We start from the raw sequence: 13802 nt of genomic DNA, 5'->3' as shown, positions 1-13802 counted from the left end.
CCCATCCCACATGTACTTATGCAATGTGTTCCCACCATTTCCCCAGTCAAGAGTGGGGTTTAATTCTCCATCTCATGAATCTGGGCTGATCTTACTGACTTTCTTGACCAACCAGATATGATGGAAGTGACATCCCGGAATGTCCAATGTTCTTCTAGGTCATAAGAAGCCTTGTAACTTCTGTCTGGGTCTCTTGGAATGCTCCCTCTGGGGACACTCCTCTTCAGAACTTGTGCTTTGAGAAGCCCAAGCCAAGTGGAAGGCCATGTTTAGACGTTCCAGTCGACAGACAGCATCAACTGCTAGCCCTGTGAGTGGGCTACCTTGAGTTTCAGTTTAGTGGAGCTTTCAAACAGACCAAGCAACATCTGAAAGCAATTTCATGAGCGACCCAAGCAAAAGACCAAAAATTGCCCAGTTAATCCACAGGACCATGAGAGATGGTAACAAACTGTTCTTTTAAGCCACTGGACTTTGATGTGGCTTGTTAGGCAGTAACAGATAACCAAATCAGTTGTTGGGTTCAGTTTTAGACACACGGAATTTGAGATGCCTGGAAGACACCCAAGTGGGGATGTTCTAAAGATACTTGGATAGATTCTTCATAGTTGATGTCTGGAGCTCCAAGACAGAGAGATCCAGGCTGCACTTATTGATTTGGGAGCACAAAGAATGTAACATAACACATAGCACATGGAACGTAAATGAAGTCAGGAGAATGGATATGAGGACCCAGAGAGATTATATTCTGAGTGACGGCAATGTCTGGGGATCGGGTAGAGGAAGATGAGTCAACTAAACGAACTGAGAAGTCACTGCCAAAAAATCAGGAAGAAAGTGGAAATGGTATCACAGAAGCTAAGGAAAAGGATATTTCAATCAGGAGTGATAGGTTACCTATTAAATGCTACCAAGAGCTCAAATGTGATAAAGAGCGTAGAGTATCAACTGATGCTATTGGCAGGACCACCAATAAGTCGGGAAGACATCCATGTCTGTGAGTGATGGTGGCAGAGGACAGTCATGAGGAAGGAGCCTGAAGAAGCCACACTGTCACAGGAGTAAGTGGAAGGTGAAGACAGGACTTCACGGTGGATATACACACCGTGTTCCAGAAGGCTGGCTACACGGGGAGGAGAGAAAGATGGGGTAGGGCAGGAGTAGGAGGCAGACTCAAGGATTTCTATTTTTAAGACTTGAGAGACTTGGGAATGTTCAAATGTTGATTGGAAAGTGCCAGTCAGTTGAGAGAGGAAATTCTGAAGTACAGAATGGGATCAAGAGCACTCTTGGAAAGACTGGTAAGAAAAGGATGGAAAGACAGATCTAGATACACATAGGAATGGAGCTCTGTTTACAGGAAATTAAGGTTTCTGTTTTTTTTGCTGAATAGAACACAAGGTCATCTGCTGCGAGCTGAGGGATTGAAGCTTTGAGGATAGTAGGAGAGTTGGAAATAACCGTTGAGACGCGTGGGGAGAGAGCTTGCAAGGGAAACACGGAAGGGCTGCCAGACTGTTGAAGCTGATCAGCCAAGAGACAGGCATTACTCCCTCTTTACGTGGAGGAAATTGAGGCTCAAAGAGGTTGAGTAACTTGCTCAAGGTTACAGAGTAAACAGATGAAAGAGGAGGGATTTGAATACAGGGCTGCCCGACGCTCTCCAGCACGTTAGGCTAAGCGAATTCCTCCATCCAGCGGAATAATCTTAGTTTCTGGAAAGAGACTGGTGTTTGAACTAAAAGCTCCATCCTTGCCTCTTTATTCACGTTGCCCACTTCCGTCAGTTTTGCCTGAGACCTCACACTTGACATCTCATCTCTAAAATCTGTAGTCAAAGAAGGTCTCAGGAATAATCAGGAAAGAATCATGGCGTTTAATAGAAATTCTTCTTTTAAATACTAAATACCATTTAGAAGCTTTGGTTCAGCATTCACTTAAAAGCGAGCAAGGAGTTTAGCACCATGATTGTTAGCACCATGACTGTTCCTTAGAATTGTATTTATAAAATAAGAATAAAACAGGACTGCATAAAGAAGAGAATTGCATTTAGAAGCCACGAAGTAATTTCCCCATCATGCTTAGCACGGTTAATTCTCCCAGTGAGCTTCGTTCAGAATTGCAAGAATTTCTTAAGGGTTATAATCTCCTAGAGTTTCTAGAGATGATGTGATCTGGTTCTCTGCACAGTTTATAAAACTGAAGTAGTAGATGATGGTGCATGGTCTCTGCCGGTTCATCAGCAATGCTTAAAAGCAGTGTTTTTAAGGTACCTCCCTTCCTGCAAATACAGTCCCCTCCTGCCCCCTGCACTCCAGGTCTGTAAGTATGTAAGAGATACATACCCAGAACCTTTACCTGGAAAAACGAAAATAAGAATTCCTTACCAATTTAGGGTTTTTCGGGCTACTGGAAAAATAATAAAGACAACAAGTGAGACTATTATTTAGGTCACACTTTGGACAAAGTCTGAGCCCCGAGATAGCCTTCTTTCCATAAAGAGAAATTCCTACGAATCCCCCCGTCCGGTTGGCAGGCTGCAGGATCCGTTCTTCTCCAGTATATCTAACTCATTCTGAGGCATCTGTCATCTCCTCCTTATGTGGGAGGCTAGGAAGATGGTCCTTCACTTACACGCATACAGTACGTCCCCGACATACGAACCTTCATGTTGTGAACTTTCAAAGAGGCGGATGTGCATCTGGTTCCAGCGAGGAACCAGCACCTGTGCCATCAAGGTCAGGCGTGAGTGGAATTGCAGCTCGCCCTCCGTCCCCTATGGCTGACGATCCCTCAGCTCTACCGTCTCCCACCTCCTCTCCCTCCTCCAGGCAGTGACTCTCCTTGCCTGTTCACTCGATGCCAGCCCCTGGATGCCAGCTGTTGTACTGGACTACTGTACTTTCCAAGGTACTGTACTGTAAGATTAAAAATGTTTCCTTTATTTTTTGCGTTTTGTTTTTTTATGTATTATTTGTGTGAAAAGTATTATAAACCTATTACAGTACGGTACTATATAGCCGACTGTGTAAGTTGGGTACCTAGGCTAACTTTGTTAGACTTACGAACAAATTGGACTTACGAACGCGCTCTTGGAACGGAACTCGTTCGTATGTAGGGGACTTACTGTACACAGTTGCTCTACTGGCACCTGCCAACTGCACCCCGTGCGTTCTGTGATCACATGGGGAGTTCAGTCCCTCTTAGGGAAGCGGACTTTCAGAGCCGTGTTTTTGAAACTGTGGCCCACAATCCTTTGTAAATTGCAAAATTATCTGAGTGAGTTTCAGCTAGCATTTGTGATAAATGGGAAATTCAATAAAATAGAAGAGATAATCCCAAGAACCAGCACCGAGGCTGTGGGAGGGTCTCAAGCCACAGCTTTCTCAAGATCACACATTTCAAGGGCTGTGACACTAACTGGCCACACTCTATTTTCATTCTGATCGTAATAAAAGGCTAGGATGCTGTAAAATAAACGAAACGTCTACAATAAGCATTTTTCTCTTTAGTCCGTGAAAGAGTTCCCTACATGTGTGGTTAAGAGGTACCATCTGACCACTTTCACGGGAACGATCCGCTTTAAAAGACAGTCTAAACTGCAACCTATATAAATCAAAAATACTCGCCATTTCTGTGTAGTTACGGGTCTGTTCGTGTGTGTGTTATCAGTGCAGGAAAAATCAAACAGTTGTTTAAAGTAATTATATTTCACTTAATTGAAATTTCCCACCAACAGTTTTAATTAGGTAAGCTTTTCTTCACTCCTCGTTAATCCACTGTGCGTCACTGTCATCAGCCGCCAGATTATAGTTTTTTTGGAACATATAGCACTTTGTATCAAAAGACTCCATACAGGGGTGGGGCAGTGGTATTTATTATTTCTATGAAAATCTAATGTCTTATAAAATCTCTCAGCCTCCCCAAGAAGGAAGAGGAGTGTCATAAAGTATTATTGTTAAAATAAAACAGAAGCTGGGAAAGCAAAGAACAAAAAAAATGGTAAAAGCATTAGTCACAGCCAATGGGTACATGTAAAATAGCAGCATATATATAAATACAAATAAATATATTATAGTATATCTAAATATATAATAGCTTCTTTCTACTCTTGCAAAGCAACTAGCCACATGAGGATGAACATAATAGATGCCAAAGCAGAACAAAAATATACTAGATAAGAAGAAATAAAGAGGAAGAAGAGCCAGGGAAATGTTTAAAGGCAAAGGATATATTTCTCACGTGACAGAAAAAGGTGTCTGGATCTGGTTGCTTTGAGACATAAAGTATTATGACATTTTGCAAAAAGTCAGAGGATGCCAAATGCCAAGACATACATACAAGCACACACACATATATAAAAATAATAGACAGATATATAATATAAATATACTTACATATGTACATATTTTTCTGGGTGTTTATATTGAAAAAATGAAATACAGCATTCTCTAACTGCTTAAATTCCATTTTTAAACTCAGAGCCAATTGATTTGAAAGTCTGTTAGTTCAAAGTGTAAACTTTTGAAGGTTTAAAGAAAGGGCAAGCAGAGGAAAGGCCAATAAATGAGAATCCTTTCATGTGTTTCGTATGTAAAAGCTTTTAAAACAAAATGAAGATAGTATTCCAACTCCACATACCAGCTGAACAAAGAAAGCTCAATATACCCAAGGTAATATGAGATGATACACTGAATTATAATCTATTTGCAGACTAAAAATAAAACAAAATGCACACTCGCAGGAAGGAAAGGCAGAAAAGCTTAGCCATCGACTCAGAAGGCAGAACACTGTATTATTCCTATAAAAAAAATGTGAAATTTCAATCCTTCAAGTAAATGAATAAAAGTCACTCATTAAAAGATAGTATTTGTAATTCCGAAACCTTTTCCTTCTCCCATATAAAGCTGAATGTTACATGGGTAAAAATAAATTTATGGAAAAGAGATGTTAAAAGAAAAACACAGGACACATAATTCTTTCTCTTACCATTGTCACCAGAAGGTAACGATACAGTGTTCGTTGGCATGGTATCAGAATTCACTTTTCCATTCTCAAATGTGTCATTTTCAGTCTGCTGTAACTGCCAGTTGAGGCCAAAGAGATGCATTGCTGGGGATAAAAAATACAAGTTGTTTAAAGGTCTGCTGCTTTTAGCTACAATATCAAATGGTATATATGTTTATAACAAGAGTCACATGTAAAGTTAAAATTTCCATGTTCTGAAATACCAAAGATGATTGCATAATAAAAATTAGAAAACAAACAGTTCCTCAGTGCAACATGGCAGCACTTTAATAAAGATTTGATATTACTCAGTTAATTGGTACCGGGAAATTCTTAGGAGTGAATCATTATTTGTTCCGCTTTGTTCCAGTTCGACTCTTCACCATCATTTAAGGAAGCGGCAGTATGCTCTCTAGCAGTACTTGCCAAACTTACATGACCACAGGCCACTTGCACATGTACAACACTTTGTTGCAATATCCATAGGTTCTCAAGAGACATGATGCTATTCTCTTGGATTAAGGTAACAACTGGTCTCACAGACGAATTTGGTGCATGAAATGTTCAGAATGGATTCAGATGCACAAAATATAATAATATTTGAATGTTCTAAATTTAAGATAAATAATCTTCGAATTTATGACTTACAATTCAGCAAGAGCACAGATCAAGCAACATGCATATGTATCAGGTGATTTCATACAGAGTTTCTGATGTGGGTTTGATAATCTTATAAACTGATACAAGTTTTGTAAATGTGTTTACTAATTTTCTTGATGTAAAATACTTAGAAAATAGGTAACTAGACCATATAATTATAAAGAGAAATGTAATATAATTTATCATTTTATATATTATTATTTATTAAAAATATTTAGAATAATAATCACTGCATATTAACCATTAACACGTAACATTCATTTGTGCTCTATAGCATATAGTTTAGGAATTAATCCCTAAGGAAGGCTAAGTATCCATGGGGAAACCCAGTGACTGTCATATTACTATGTCATGAAGGAGAATTTTTCAACATTATTTGACAGTATATATTCATTATACATGTTGGAACTTACCAGAGAGGTGGAGAAAGACATAAGTGTTTAAAAAGTATTGTTAGAGACAGTATGGTAACAATCACTGTAAAAAGCCCTTATTCAATATCCAATATATAGTAACACAACTAAGTTAGTACAGTGTAAAGAGGACAGGCTTTAGATATAGTTAGATTTGGGTTCAACCTCAATTTAGGATTTAACCTTGGACAAAAGATGTATTTTTTTTAATAATTTTTTTTAGTTTTTTCTTTTATCTGAAAATATCTTTATTTCACTTTCATTCTTCACAGATGTTTTCACTAGTGTAGAATTCTGGATTGGCTTTTGTCTTCTTTGAGCACTTTTTTTTTCTTCCTTGGCCGCGTGGGGTCTTCGTTGCTGTGCACAGGCTTTCTCTAGTTGCGGCGAGCGGGGGCTACTCTTCGTTGCGGTGCGCGGGCTTCTCATTGCGGTGGCTTCTCTTGTTGCGGAGCACAGGCTCTAGGTGCGCGGGCTTCAGTAGTTGCAGCACATGGGCTCAGTAGTTGTGGCCGCAGGCTCTAGAGCACAGGCTCAGTGGTTGTGGTGCACGGGCTTAGCTGTTCCACGGCATGTGGGATCTTCCCGGACCAGAGATCGAACCCGTGTCCCCTGCATTGGCAGGTGGATTCTTAACCACTGCGCCACCAGGGAAGTCCCAAATGATGTAATAGTGTTAAACATTAGGTTTACTTACAAAACGAGGCTGGATAAACCTATCTTACTTAATTGATGTAAACTTTCTGGACAGTATACATTAAGGCACCTAGCAGGACAGTCCGTAGTATACAGGTCTTTTATTTATTTGCTCTCTACTCCAGGTTACTGAACCATCTGCAGTCACCTGACCAGACCATAGAACCTCTCAATAAATAGTCCCCTCTGTCTGCAATGCTCTCCACCCACTGCAAAATACCTCTTCTTCCCTCAGATGGTCGGTATCAACTTCTTGGGAAAGCACTCCCTGACTGGGTGAAGCATCTCTCCCACTATTGTCTGTGTATCTCATTTGCCTTATACAGTATCTGCTACCGAGTAGATCTCGATAAGTATCTGTCAAAGAAACAGACTGTATTTTCTAAGGTTTTAAAATGTCATACAATACTGTTGTGGATAAAAGTATAGTAATTTAAGGAAAAGTTAATAAATATAAAACAAATACATAAATGCCTGAAAATGGAATGTTATATTATTAATAATGAATTAATGACTAGTCAGTGTTATGCTCTATGAAAAGTAGTTTTGTGAAAGTCCACTAGCACTATATATAATTGATTGACTTTTTAAAAAGAGTCAACAGCTTGGGGACATTCTATTACCAGTGTCACATTCTTTTGTTAACAATACCTGATATAAAATCATCCTATAGTAAGAAGCATACTAAACATAGATAGGAACATAGCTATATCCACCCTGCACAATTTGTAGCAAACGTATATACTTATAACTCCCTGCTTAAATTAGTTTTCCAGCAATTCCCTTTAAAGACTGATTTTTTCAAGGATTAAGATATAGGTTATAGAATTCTCCAATATACAAATTGTCAACTTATAAAGAGCTATAACTTATGTCATTTTGCATTAAATTACGTAGTGTTTGAGTGGCAAAATGTCAGAAGCTTTCTAAAAATTTATCACTTCACACAGTTTTCAGATAATTCAGCAACTTTTGAGTAAAATAATGGGTGCTAGGTCTGCATACAGTAAAAGTTTTGATGGGCATACTCTGACATAGCAATGATAAATATTCCAAAAGGGTCAAAGTTTCTACACAAAATAACGTATCATCATTGTGAGCTTTTATGTAGCACAGAAAGTCTTCCTGAATGATAGATTTGCTCATATTATTGGTTTTAATAGACTGTGAAGAGGAGAGACAGTCCATGGGGTCAGGCACAGGTGTCAAATGTTAAAAAGTAATGTCATGTTTGTGTCTAGAGACCTATTTTACTTTTTGTCAGATGGGCAACAGCTTTATTATGTATTTTTTATTACAGAAAATCTCAATAAAATGGGATTTTGGTTCTACTTAAGATGTTGTATAATGAGAACCATACCAAATAATATTATATCTTGTTAAACACTGTTTTGAAAAGAGACCAAACAGTTGTTTGGTCTTAGGATGTTATGTACTTTGAAAACGTTGGTGTTTGGTGTTGAGTGAAGCTCTTGACACTTGTTATGTGTAACTTAAGATTTTTTATGTAAATACAGGGTGAGATTGACTCCAAAGTTAATGAGAGACAGAGACAGAGAGAGACAGGGACAGAAAGAGAGAGAGAGAGAAGGAGGCAGCAAACTCAGAGTGCTACAGAAATTCCTGAACCCTGGTATCATAAAACTACATGAGCTCTCTTGGCAGACAAATAAAGGGAGAATTAGAGAAGTAAAATACATCTGTAAATAAACAAGGATGCTCCCAGTTCTTTAATGCCCGGGCTGGAAAGCAGACTTGGACCCATGAGAAGGCACTGCTGCCACTCTCCATGACGGCACGATGGATCCTTGGTTTGCGCAGGACCTGGTGGAGGGTGTGGGAAGAGGGCCAAGGAGAGGCGGGGGCTCTGTGCTCTGCTGAGCCCTGGACCCCGCTGGGCGGTGCCTTAGGTCGGGAGGCTCAGGCCGGCGGCCGCACCAGGCATCCCCTCAGCCACGGACAGGGTCCTTCGTGTTACACCACTGCGATGCAATGTTTTTAAAAAACAAAACATCCACGGAACACAACCTACGTGTCAAGTGTTGTGATTCTGTTTCACCCGGTATCTCACTTAAGCTTCACAAAGACTCCGTTGAATAGTTACTTTTTTTTTTTCATTTTAAATCTGCAAAAACTGAGACTTTTTGAGAGTTTAAGGTTCCAAGCCAGTAAGCAGTGGACCGTGACCTTAAACCCCGACCTTCTGGTAATAAAGGGAATACACACCACGGTACACCTCTCTATCCTACCAGAGGGCAGGGGAGTGTGAAACCCACCCAGGAGGGAGACGAATGTAACTTCTGTGAGGGTCAAAGGCTAGAGATATGCTTCTCTGCCACATGTAGGGAACCGAAGGCAGAGGGAGACAGTACCTGGAGTTGAGGGCGGGAAGGATATTAATCAGTAACCCTTGTGTATTCCAGGCACCACCCTTCTACACGAATACTTTTCCACGTAGCAAATTGTCTTAAAAGAAAACTTTTACAGTAATACGATGATGATGATTCAATTAATAACAGGCTGTTCTGGTTAACTCCAAGAGTCTTAAAGTAAGCTGTATAGGTGTGTATTTTAAAGCTACAGAAATTAGTACTCATGTAGATTTAAGCAGTTCCACGTGTTTTTCACATTTTCAAATGCCTTGATATCTATCATCTTTTAATAACGTAGAATGTGACAGGATCATTATCCTTGTTGTATGAGGACAAAACACAGGCAGCGAGGGGATCAGTGACGTACTCAGTGTCTTTTAAAAAGTTAGTGCATAAAGAGGACTCAGGATACTACATCTCCTGACCCTATTTCAGGATTCCTTTTTCTGCACTGTGCTGTTTTCCTACTTACCTGAATCAAAACTGAGCATTCACATCAAAGAAATTTTAAAAAATTTAACACAAATTGCTAATTTATCTCTCTTTTGACAGTAGCAAACATGATCAAAAGTTGTCCACGTGATAAAATTGGCCTCTAAATACAAGATGTTTACCAACTATAAATGGTTGTATTTTTGCAAGATCATTTGTAAGTTGCTTGTTGGGAATTGGAATACATTTTTTCCATATTAAAAAAATCTTATGAATGGTGGTTAACTCCCCAGTGTGTCTACAAAAGTCTGCCTGTATATCCAATAGAGATATGTATACAAAACTACAATGAGGTATCACCTCACAACTGTCAGAATGGCCATCATCAAAAAATCTACAAACAATAAATGCTGGAGAGGGTGTGGAGAAAAGGGAATCCTCTTTCACTGTTGGTGGGAATGTAAATTGATACAGCCACTATATAGAACAGTATGACAGTTCCTTAAAAACTAACAATAAAACTACCATATGACCCAGCAATCCCACTACTGGGCATATACCCAGAGAAGAACATAACTCAAAAAGACACATGCACCCCAATGTTCACTGCAGCACTATTTACAATAGCCACGTCATGGAAGCAACCTAAATGTCCATCAACAGAGGAATGGATAAAGAAGATGTGGTGCATATATACAATGGAATATTGCTCAGCCATAAAAAGGAACGAAATTGGGTCATTTGTAGAGACATGGACAGACCTAGAGACTGTCATACAGAGTGAAGTAAGTCTGAAAGAGAAAAACAAATATTGTATATTACTGCATATATGTGGAATCTAGAAAAATGGTATAGATGAACTTATTTGCAAAGCAGAAATAGAGACACAGACGTAGAGAACAAACATATGGATACCAAGGGGGGTGGGTGGGATGGATTGGGAGATTGGGAGTGATATATACACACTACTGTGTATAAAATAGACAACTAATGAGAACCCACTGTATAGCACAGGGAACTCTACTCAGTGCTCTGTGGTGACCTAAGTGGGAAGGAAATCCAAGCAAGAGGGGATATATGTATACATATGGCTGATTCACTTTGCTGTACAGCAGAAACTAACACAACAGTGTAGAGCAACTATACTCCAATAAAATAAAAATTAAAAAAAAAGAACAAATAGGACAAATGGAAATCAAAGAGTATGATGAGAAATTTGAATCCAACAATATCAATAATTTTAATAAATTGTAATTCACATTCCAAGTTAAAAAAAAAAGAAATATGTATACACATGGCACCAAAAGCATGAACAAGAATGTTCACAGAAATATTTGTAATAGCCCCAAACTGGAAGCAACTCAGATGTCTTCTGGCAGTAAGATGGATAAACAAATTATAGTAATAATCATACAATGGAATTCCACACAGCAATGTAAATGAATGAACCGATCCCAGATGCAATGATATGGAAAAATCTCACAAATACAATATCGAGCAAGAGAACACATTCACAAAAACCATGAATACTGACTAAGTCCATGTGTATAAACTCCAAAAGCAGGTAAAAGCCCCTGGAGCGACTCTCTCTAGGGAGAAGGGGGAGGTGATGGCGGCTTCTGGAGAGCTGGTAACATTCTAGTTCTCTGTCTGGGAGGTAGTTCCACTGGTGTGTTCACTTATGTTCTGTATACCTTCCTAACTACATATTATACTCAAATTAAATATTTTCTTTAAAGTAGGCCATCTGATACATAGCTTAGCTGAAGAATGTATGTTTTTACCTTCCGTAAACCCTCCCTGTAGGTGCTTTTCTCTACAAGGTGCCTAGGCATTCCTTCCTATGAGGCTGCAGGTGAGGCAGGTATGACAGCCTGTTACAGCCCCTCCTTCACCCCTGATAACGAGAATAAACGCACACGCAGAGCAGAGGCCCGCTACAGAAAGACGGTAGTGACTCTATCAGGTAAGAGAAAAGCAAGAGTGAGGAAAGGCTTCCGTCAGTGCACATCTCAGGTGTCAGAAGGAAAGCAATATGATTAAACAAATTCACATATTGGGTTAATGATTATCAGCCCATGGCCCTCCCAGATTGATGATCGGTAGTTTAAAAACATTATAACTTGGCTGGGTGAGGATGCGAAGAAATTAGAACCCCTGTGCACTGCTGGTGAGACTGTAAAATGGTGCAACTACTATGGAAAACAGTTTAGTAGTTCCTCAAAAAATTAAAACTAGAAGTACCATATGATCCAGAATCCCATTTCTGGGTGTATACTCAAAAGAGCTGAAAGTAGGCGTGTCAAAGGGGTATTTGTACATCCCTGTTCACAGCAGCACTATTCACAACAGTCAAGAGGTAGAAGAGACCCACATGTCCAGTGATGGAAAGATGGATAAAGAAAATGTCGTGCATATACATAAATATACAGTGAAATAGTATTCAGTCTTAAAAAGGAAGGAAATCTTGCCACATGCCATAACATGGATGATCCTTGAGGACATTATGTTAAATGAAATAAGCCAGTCACAAAAAGACAAATACTGTTTGATTCCATTTACATGGGGCATCTAAAATAGTCAGACTCAAAGGGGCAGACAGTAGAATGGCAGGTTACTAGGGGCTGCAGATGGGGGGAAATGGGGAGTTATTGTTTAATGAGTTTCAGTTTTGCAAGATGAAAAATGTTCTGGAGATCTGTTGCACAACAGTGTGAATATATCACAGACCCCATGAGCTCGCCAGATTTGCTGGCCTACCATTCAGATCATGCCCTTAATTTTCTTGCTTCCATGCCTTTGTTCCTCATAATTCCTGGTTTATGGGGTGCCCCCCTCAAACTCTGCCCGATGAAATCTCACCAACACCTTAATGTCTAGTTCAAATGACACTTCTTTATGAAGTCTTCCTGGGATTAATATCTATTCTATACTGCCATAACACTTCATATTATTGTACCTTAAACATGCCACCTTGTATGTGAATAAATTTTTTACTTTCTGCTGTGCGAGGAATGGGGGGTTGTAGGAGAAGCAGAAACGGATGGTTGCAGCTAGGGGGTTAACATAGGTACTTTGATGGGAAAAAGATGAGTTTGGGGGGGGAAGGGAATAAAAGTACAGGCTGTTAGCTGTGGAAAAATGGGAGAAGACAGGTGTGGGGAAAATTTAATATGTAACTCAGCTTTTTCAATATTTTGCTTAGAGTTGCTCTTAGAGGGCTGTATCTCTGTAGCTTGGTTCCTGAGAAATAGGGGTGACAACAGAGAATCTGAGATTGGTGACAGTCAGAAGCAGTCTTAGAAGGCACCTAGTGCAATTCCTCCCTTTTCTCAGGGCAGGAGAACATGGATTTCCATGACGATTCCCAGTCAGAACCCTTTTAAATCTGACATTTGTCATCTACAAAATTCGTGAGCATACTTTTATACTATCACCCATCTTCTTAGTTTTTTTTCCCCTGGTATTCTTAGATTGTAACCAATTTCAAGATGTTTAAAATATTTCTTATGTCATTCAAAAACATTTGTTCTGTAACCTTAGTTTTTTTTTTTCTTTCTATAAATGTTAAGAAAAAAACCTCACTACCTGAAATAATTTTGAGACAATATGATGGTGAAGATCTACCAGTGAAATTTTATGAAGAAATTTTCTTTCAGGCTCAAAGACCATTCAAGTGAGAGAAATTTCCATTCCTTTTATTTTTCAAGGCTGATGGAGGTGAGAGGACTCCATGGTATTCTAGCTATTTCACCTCCTCGCCATAGAAAAAAGGGCATGCCATTGTTTTTAACTGATATATGTTGGTTTGATACTTAAAAGCCAGCATGTGGAAGACTTGAAACCAAAATGTATAATTAAAGAAAATTATATGCCACCAAGGAGCAAATTCAGTGCCCTTTTTAGCTCCTTGTTGAGAGAAAAGGTGCCAGAGTTTGATCTTGTCTCTGGGGACCAGGCCACTGAAGCTGTTATCACGGCTACTATTATTCCTACTGGCATGCCTGTGTTCCCAGATACTGCCAAATACGAATGGCAAGAAGGGGTGGTGACAGCTGGTGACATGGTCCAGCAATCTGCCAGAACCTTGGAGCAAATTACAGGGGATGTTGTGAAGCGAACACAGAAGCAAGCACCCTTGCCATCAGAAACCTGGACCCAGCTTATGCCACCAGAACCCTGAAGGGTACACTCTGAGGTTTTGGCAACTTAAAATCTCCTT

General features: G+C 39.5%; 1 protein-coding gene across 8 annotated transcripts in view; it reads right to left on the bottom strand.

Moving 5' to 3' along the window:
- Positions 1-13802, bottom strand: part of TENM3 (teneurin transmembrane protein 3) — a 608889-nt gene that overhangs the window by 125939 nt on the left and 469148 nt on the right. For all 8 annotated transcript variants that reach the window (XM_057537184.1, XM_057537189.1, XM_057537185.1 and 5 more), the window contains one exon: positions 4990-5112. In XM_057537184.1, coding sequence (XP_057393167.1) covers positions 4990-5112 — 123 coding nt within the window. The remainder of the gene's footprint in view (positions 1-4989; positions 5113-13802) is intronic.

Source organism: Balaenoptera acutorostrata, chromosome 21 (assembly GCF_949987535.1).
Source record: "Balaenoptera acutorostrata chromosome 21, mBalAcu1.1, whole genome shotgun sequence".
Classification (NCBI taxonomy): Eukaryota; Metazoa; Chordata; class Mammalia; order Artiodactyla; family Balaenopteridae; genus Balaenoptera; species Balaenoptera acutorostrata.
This window is presented reverse-complemented; position numbering and strand designations above follow the sequence as displayed.